This window comes from Paramisgurnus dabryanus, chromosome 15 (genome assembly GCF_030506205.2).
Source record: "Paramisgurnus dabryanus chromosome 15, PD_genome_1.1, whole genome shotgun sequence".
NCBI classification, from domain to species: Eukaryota; Metazoa; Chordata; class Actinopteri; order Cypriniformes; family Cobitidae; genus Paramisgurnus; species Paramisgurnus dabryanus.
In genome coordinates this window covers 6,992,081-7,001,200 of record NC_133351.1, presented here as the reverse complement: position 1 = coordinate 7,001,200, position 9,120 = coordinate 6,992,081, and the positions used below count along the sequence as shown (strand labels likewise).

At 39.7% G+C, this 9,120-nt stretch overlaps 1 protein-coding gene across 3 annotated transcripts in view; it reads right to left on the bottom strand.

Moving 5' to 3' along the window:
* znf385b (zinc finger protein 385B) overlaps positions 1-9,120 on the bottom strand; it is a 207,198-nt gene that overhangs the window by 86,061 nt on the left and 112,017 nt on the right. The window contains exon 1 of one of the 3 annotated variants that reach the window (XM_065252221.1): positions 6,942-7,063. The exons of the other annotated variants lie outside the window; for them this stretch is intronic. Coding sequence (XP_065108293.1) covers positions 6,942-6,951 — 10 coding nt within the window. The 5' untranslated portion in view covers positions 6,952-7,063. Of the gene's footprint in view, positions 1-6,941; positions 7,064-9,120 lie in introns of those variants that run through there. 3 annotated transcript variants of the gene reach the window in all.

Sequence of the window (9,120 nt, the reverse complement as noted above, 5' to 3'; positions counted from 1 at the left end):
AAAGAAATACCTTTCACCAACAACATTGCTTCCAAGGTCTACACTTCTTAGAACAACACAACACGTCATACCTCAAAACCGCTAGAATAAAAGAAACTTTCTGCTTAAACATTTATATAAAGATGAAAGGAACTTTGTAAATTTATTCAATCAGTCACAAACACTTCTGCAGAGAACCTTCGTGACATGTTGGCAGTCTGTTAATGATATGAATAGTTTCCCAAGGCTTTCTTAAAAAACTGTACTGGGACCAGAATCTTTAGTTATATTTTTTGGCCAGTTTTATTTAACAGTGAGTTTTAGGAGATGACAGGAAAGTACATGGAGGAGAAAGGGGTATGGGATCAGCAAATGACCATGAATCGAACTTGGGTCACAGAAAGTGCGAAAGCAATACATGTCGGAGGGCTACACCATCAGCTCCGACGAGACCAGAATCTTTTTAACCCTTTCAATATCGCTGTAAACTCACTTGCATGTTGCTAAGATGTTCTGGGTGTTTGCGTACTGGCTTTAGTCAAAACGCCCAAATCTAATGTTAATAAATAGTGATTTATTGCTTAGTGTTACTTAAAAGTATAGCGGAAGATTTTCCAGAATTTTTTAAAAGAACCGCCCGTACACTTAAAAAAAAAAATGCACATGCACAACACTCATCCCGAGAGGGATAGCCTATTAAACGTGTGCACGAGAGAGCATGCACGAGCCTAGTTTTTCAAGTTGCTGCCGGCATGGCTCATACATTGAGATGTTTGCCCTGTCTGCGCAGTTCGTGACTTGTGCCAGGGCTAGCATCGCTAATCATAGCTTACATCAACTTTTACTAGCAGTGATTTTAAATGGATTTCTCCAAATAGCATGCCAAACTTTACCTGTCGAGTAGAAACTTCGGGACTGAGGCATCAGTGGGAAAGCCCAACCTGTGCAAAATATTCTCCCAAAAACACTCTGGTCTTGTTTCTTCTTGTCATACTGAGGCCTTTCTCTTCTTGTCATGCAATTCGTAAACACTTTTTTGTCTTGCGATTCTCAGACATAAAAAATATGGTGAGAACACGAGCTTCAATGAATGGCTAAAACCGTAGCCCACCACACATATACACCTGAAAGTGCACATGTGCAGAAAGCGAACCTAGGGACGAGCATGTACGATGGCCTTACGTCAACATATCATCAGACTGATTGACAACTGGGATGACCATTAGTCTTGATGATCCACACGGAAAAAGAAAATCTTCCGCTGTACCTTTAAATATGTTTACATAGAGCAAATGTAGATTGTAGTTTGGTGTGGCAAAAAGTTAGTTTTAGGCCCTGTGTATGGGTCTGTCTTTATTTTGCACAAAAATAATCAATGAGCTGTATTTTTCACATCAAAGGTGACAACACAACATCAAGATTATGAAATCACCTGCCAGGCAAAACTAATAGCACACCTCTCCTCAACAGCCCACATGTTTACTGTGAGCTATCATTCATGGCTTTACAGCAAACAGTACGTGGGTGAGTTATGAGCCACATTTTAATACTCCATAAATAAATAAATCTTAACGCTAAGTATGACACACAGTAATGCTCGCCTTAAAAAGCATGACTGACAATTATTAGCCAGCAAAAATCCAAACGGTGGGATTTATGGGCCAGTAATGTAAGGAGAAGAGGGAGATTATTAAGCAAACAATCGTAAAGTCACCAACATCTGTTCTACAAAGAACAATAGCATAGTCACGTGAACTTTAGTACACGGCCAGGTGCATCGCACTAAAAACAAATTTAGTGTGCAAAGCGTTACAAGACCCCTGTCGAAAGCTGATTTGCATTAAGAAACTGCAAAGTGCGAGTGACAATAGAGGTGCGAATGCTCAACAGATTGCACTTTAGTTCCAACAAATGCGTCTGCTGGCAGGAATTAATTCCCCTATTGTCATGACACACAATTTTGCATCTCATGTGGCTTGCCATGAGATCAACCGGCATCCAAATGGGATGTTTTTGCATGAGATTGATCAAAAAAGGGCAATTCATTTTACAATTTTAAAAGCACGGTCACATACGCAGCAGCCATCGTCATGCTTGAATCTGAACGCAACGCTCATGCTGTGCAAATTACTTTCATAAAGTGATTTTACCAGCGGCAGTACTTGTTGTTTCATCTCAGGTTACCATGGAGACTAAGAAACGGGGAACCTCTTGTCACGCTCGACTCTTCACAGCCCAAACTTCGTCCCTAATGCTTGTTTTCCGAACCTGGCTCGCCGGTAACAACATCCCTTGAGCAGACAGAGAGACCGCCCCTCCAGCAACCTTGTGTCAATGCATTTCTGGCTTGTTTGTCAAAAAAGTCAAATGTCTGCTAAAAGTGCATCGGCAACTTGGCACATGTTTGAAAATGAGTTTTGGGGGTAGCAAAAATCTCCTTTCTGATAGCTGACTTCTCTCTTACCCAAATGTACTCTCCGTTTTCACTTTATCAAACAATAATGGGCATTAATATTCAGTACAGCGAAAAGCATAAAATGCATGCAAATCAAATCCTGTCAAGGGGAATATTGCTTCGCTCAAAGCCACGTCTGACATATTCGCTATACGTCAGGGTGCATACACGCCGCTGTGTTCCTCCCGGGAACGAGTTACGCTTCTGTGTCAATTAAAACCTAAAACGGCCGGCGTATTAACCTGAGGTCAATGAGAGAGGCCTGGAGATTTATCATTGTTATTGCTGACAGTGTTGTTTGCTATAACAAATGTTTGCAATTACAATTATTTGCAGTCAAGCACGGAAGAGCGGTTTGACTGTAATTACAGATAAGAGAGAAGAGATCAGGTCCACGAATGGTGGCCAGGCTAATTGTCATGCATAACTGTGCAGTCTTCCATGGCAACACGAGGCATTAGGTACCTGCAAACTTATTTCCCACAATGATTTGATAATATTGTAAAAAATTGACCTTGGGGCCTCATTAGCTTTGCATATTAATAGTTCTGAACCCTTGAGCTTAACTAAAGGGTATTTTTTAAATATGTATACAACAGAGCACTAAATATTAACTAAAATGATTGTTCTTTGTGTTTATATTGAAAATCTTATAATAATAGATAGCAGATGTAAACACTTAATAGTATTTTCTTTTTGGCATTAATTTATCCATGCACATAAAAAAAATGCTGGGTTATTTTCAACCAAGCGTTGGGTCAAAAAGCGACAAATCCAGAAGCTGGGTTAAATTAACTCAGAAAAATTTTATATTTGACCCAACAATGGGTTAAAACAACCAAGCACTTTGGGTTGAAACTGTAAATTGGGTTCATCTCCTTTTGACCCAAAGCTGGATGGACCCCAGCATACAGAGAAAATCCTGTATTGCCAGCATAATAAATTGTTTTGCTATGTTCATATGAGATAATATTTCTTTGTGTGGCAAAACTTTTGGGGTTCAGGGTGATAATTTGGCTTTCGTGTTGCATCTTTGGACCCGACAGTTCCCTTAATGATGCTCTGTAGTTCCTAATGAGCCTAGACTGTCATGCTATTTTAGTGCGCTGGCATTTTAACTCATTATAAAGAACAAGATCATGTTTTTCCAAGAGCCCTAACCATGGTAATACGCAATATGAAATGATCAAACCACTTTTAAGCCTATATGAAAAGGATAAGACAACACGGTGATCAGTACTCCAATGCTTATTAGAAAACGACTAAGACCCCAGCTTTGGTTTGGCTTGCATTTAAAGGATTAGTCAATTTTCTTAAAAAAAAATCCAGATTATTTACTCAACACCATGTCATCCAAAATCTTGATGTCTTTCTTTCTTCAGTCGAGAAGAAATTATGTTTTTTGAGGAAAACATTCCAGGACTTTTCTAATTTTAATGGACTTTAATGGACCCCAACACTTAACAGTTTTAATGTAGTTTAAAATTACATTTCCAAAGGACTCTAAACGATCCCAAACGAGGCATTAGGGTCTTATCTAGAGAAACGATTGTCATTTTTGACAGAAAAATGAAAAATATGCACTTTTAAACCACAACTTCTCGCCTTCCTCTGGTCCTGTGACGCGCCAGCGCAACCTCACGTAACTGCGTAATGACATCGAAAGGTCACGTGTTATATATATGAAACGCACATTTGGGGACCATTTTAAACATTAAACTGACACAACGACATTAATTAGTATCATTTGACATACAACAACATTGAAACGTTCCTCTTTCTCCACACTTGTAAACACTGGGGCGTAGTTTCGATACGTCATCCGTGACCTCTTGACGTGATGATGTATTACGCGAGGTCGCGCTGGCGCGTCACAGGACCGGAGGAAGACAAGAAGTTGTGGTTTAAAAGTGTATATTTTTTATTTTTCTTGCCAAAAATGACAATCGTTTCGCTAGATAAGACCCTTATGCCTCGTTTGAGATCTTTTAGAGTCCTTTCAAACTGCGATTTTAAACTGCATTAAAACTGTTAAGTATTGGGGTGCAATAAAGTCCATTAAAATGAGAAAAATCCTGGAATTTTTCCTCACATAATTTCTTCTCGACTGAACAAAGAAAAACATCAAGATTTTAGATGACATGGTGGTGAGTAAATTATCTGGATTTTTTTTTAAGAAAATTGAGTAATGCTTTAAGATTTCTTCCAGCTATTTGGGGTTAGTAAGAACCAATAAATATAATAACCAAATATTTTTCTTTGAACGTGAAGCAGTGTAATTGTCCATGTTTGTGTCCAACAGGTTCCAGTTACATAGAATTATGTTTTATGGTGCAAACAACAAAAAATGTGCCATCCACGTATGTGAACACACCAGGTCTAAGGACAACAATTTAAATGAAAACTATTTTTCATAATTTCTGACCACAGATTTCCATGATTGACCAATCGGAATGAAGTATTCCACAGCGTTATGCAATAAAATCTTACATACAGCATCCCAACCCCATTAAATCTTACCCACCATGAATCAAAATGAAATAAACCCATCATTCCTATCTTATGAAGTCACAAAGCATGAAGAGCAAACAACATGTCACATAATGTTTATGATGAGAGAGAGAGAGAGAGATACTTAATTGTACTTCTCAACAAAACCTCCTCTCTCTCTCTTTATCGTTGTGGTGCTCAAACACTCTGTTTAAATATTTAATTTGATATACACCCATTTAAGAAACCTGATTATGCAAATGCCCCTTCAATGAGAGGCATTCGTTTCAGCGGTCATACTGTGTGTACAATCTACATTGAAATATTGTTTTGGCCACAAGGAACATCATTAATGTTTAAATGTTTCCACGGGTGCAAACCTAAGAGAATGGAAGAACTGTTTTATTGATCTTATTTTCTGCGGTGGAAAAAACTGGCATAAAACATACATTAAACAAGGCTAAATTGCATTTTGCTGCAAATGTCTTTTCGATATTTGTATCATTTTACAAAAACAAATGTAATGTTTCACGTACTTTATTGGCCAGCAACTGGCTATTTGAATTAATGAATTATACTTGGTGCACAAGAGGTGGAAAGCCAGAAAAAAGAGGAATAATGAAGTTGTATAGAGTACCACCTAAATGCAACGCATGATTTTGCAAATTTTGCAGTCGGTACAGCTATCATAGGCAACACATCTCAACTAGCCATTCAAACAAGACATGATCTTACATTTAAAGACCTCCGAACTGAGCAGTTTGTGAGGGTCTTGCAATCATTTTTTACATTGAACTGCTTGATAAAGTGCCATTAAAACACCTTTAAAATGCTTTTTTTAACATTTTTCTTTTTTGATATTAGGCATACTGCATGTAAGTAATCTGAATACATTTTTAATAGTATAGATATTAGTTATATGTCTAATGGACAACACATATACAAATCTTTTGGCTATACTTTTAAAGTAGTGTGTATTTAAACCACCACGGCGAGTATGTTACTGTAACCAATTTTTGCCTGTATCCTATCCAGAACATTTCTTTGAGTCTTTCCATTAGTATAAAGCTTAATGAAGTAGCTGAAGTTCTGGCAAAGAGCTCGGTCCCCCCGAGGTCTTCACCACAGGGGTCTTCGCAAGACTGGCAGACAGTCGCGAGGCAACCATCAACAGCAATTTCAACGCCCTGCTCCCCACAGACATGCCTGATTATTTCTGGTCCCCTTGCTCTGGAAATATCACACTGAATTACTACTTCATCGAGCAAGCAGCTACTAAGGGAGGCTTTCCAATGAACTCGTATAAACACGAGCATGATCGCTCGCAAACACCCACACGACGGAGGATGAGCGCGTAAGCCGCAATGTCACGCCACGAGGGAGATCGGCACCCCTCACAATGCCTCGCTGCTCGCTGACATCGCTAACCCACAGAAGGTGGGAGTTTTGTTTTGAAGCGATTTCAGACACGTAAAACTGATTTCACAAAAACATTTTTTTTAGCATAAAAAAAACATACAACCACCAATGAAAAATGCAATTGCTTAGTAATTGATCAATTAATTAATACTTTAAACAAAGGATTAAAGCAATTATATACAGTAATTCTATATAATAAATCTATCAGGTGATACTATAAGCAATAATGTATTACTGTCTGGTCAGATTGTTTACTTTTCTTCTTCAAAGAATACTGTCAACATGTTAGTTGAAGTTACCATCAGCGGAGATAAGGTGTCACGAGCTGTATAAGCAATGGCAAAAACTTAACCCACATAAACAAAACAATGTGTTGACAAGATCTCTTACATAAATCCAGAGCACAGTCGTATTTCAACGCTCGCTTCCCCGGCAATCAAAGCTGAGAGAATGAAGCAGTCAAACACTCTCAACTAAACAAATTCTGATACAAAGCTTTCACCAATGCACCAAATGCCAGACGGCACACAAAAAAAGCATTCGATCAACAAAAAAAACCTGCAAACGTGTTGCTATCCACAACGAAAGCCGTACTCACCTAAAAGCATGGCTGGAGCGTGGCGTGCGCAAACAGGACTGTAGCTGCTCCTGGAGAGGAAATGTGTGCCAGTCGAGTCAAGCGATGAACTTAAGCAGTCCGTACGATAGAGCTCTGACAGAGAGAGTGAATGCACTGTGAACGTGTGCTGCGCTCAGCTGTGCAAAAAGAGAGAGAGAGAAAGAGAGAGAGGGAGAGAGAGAGTCTACCCAGAGACCGAGTCAGCAGATGCTACCCTCACAGTCCCTTTGAGCCGGAGTAAAGGGAAAAATCTGGGTCTCACTGCTGTGGATGTGGCAGGACAGGCTGTGTAAAATCAATAAAGCAGCTAATCATATGATTTAGGTGATCTGCTTTAAAAATCCTGCACCTGGCTGTGATTCAGCTCATAGGAATTTGAATCTCGTAAATTAGGGGCAACCCCGGACTCACTGAGTGAACAGCGTACTGCCGATCGGAGACTCGATGTAGCAAGATCAGGTGTTGGACAGTAACGGTAAAGATGTCCACAGAGAAATTATTATTCCGTATAAGAAACATTTATTAAAGAAATTAAAATGAGGTGTGGGGTAATAAAGCAACAAACCAGGAAACCAACAAACCGAGATGATAAGTAGAGTTAGTCCAATGTCCATATTTTTTCAAGTAACAAGATATAAGAAATTAAGATGCTTTGAGTTTAGGGTCCACCAATTGAAGAAAAGCAAAAACTGAATAAAATTTTTTTACTAAAGAGCACCTATTTCATTGTGTTAAACAATGCGATTTTGTGTATTTGGTATAATACTGTGGGCCCTATTTTAACGATCTGAAATGCAAGTGTGAAGCGCAAAACGCAAGTGACTTTGTGGGGGATCTTGGGCGGGAGAAATAACTCTTGCGCCAGGCGCAAATCGAATAGGGGTTGGTCTGAAGTAGGTTCATTATTCATAGGTGTGGTTTGGGAGTAACGTCAAATAAACCAATCAGAACGCTATCCAACATTCCCTTTAAACGCAAGGGCGCAAGTTCCATGGCGGGTTGCTATTATTATGACGGATTTACCAGGCGCACACCAGGAGCGGTTCATAGCCGAGGACACCCAAGTTCTTGTAAGAGTAGTCAAAGACAGAGAAGTTGTTTTGTATGGGGATAGGAGAAACCCGCCCATATCAGCGTAGGTTAAACAGGCGTGAGAGGAAATAGCCACAATTGTCTCATCAGCTGGCATCCCCATCGTTGCGCCAAGCGCTACAATGATGTCAGGAGACGGGGGAATCCCAAGCTTGCTAGCATAAATCGGGCACGCCGTGTAACGGGAGGTGGATCTGCCTCTACACAGGACCTGACGCCAGCAGAGGACATCGCTGCGTCCACCCTCACCGCTGAAAGGGTTTGGGGGCTTTGAAATCGGACCCAAGAAACGCAAGCAGTCCAAACCCAAAGTGCACGTACAAATCAAGTTCATATACATTAAGGTTTCTTATGAAAACATTTTAATTATTATTTACATAAAATTAACGTAATACAGCCACAAAACAAACTTATGAAAATATTTTAATCGTTATTTGCATGAGAATTTTTTAACGCAGCCACACAATAAATAAAAACTATCGCCACAATGCTCACCACTATGATTCCCCTTATCTCATGTGTTAATATTTTTTATTGTAACAATTTATGATTTGCAAAAATAACTGTTGCATCTGTGTAGATTAGATAAGCAAGTGTGTGCGCGTTGTGCACGCTATACATTATGGTCAAGAATGCGCCCTTAAAATAGCATGATGAACAACGCGCCACGCGCCACTGACTTTAGACTAGTTTTTTCTGGTCAGTGGCGCAATTGTTTTTTGAAACTGGAAAATAGCATCAGGAATGGTATGCGCCAGAACACGCATCCTTTTTCAAGTTCATTCCCTAGCTTGCCGACGTGCGTCTGTGGAGGGAAAAACCCGCTGTGCGCCGGTGCAAAATACAAATGATACATGCGTCACTGACAAAGTCAATTGCGCTGGGTGCAAGATAGGGCCCAATGTGTTTGCATGGTTTCTGGTAAAAAAAAACACATAAGTTTCCACATACCGTCCATTTTTGGAGCTCCAGATTTCACTCTCTTCCTGAAACGCACAGATTTTCTGTGTCCCTGATTGGCAAGCTGTATACCTCTGACCGGAAATATTATGCTCCTTACCATGTT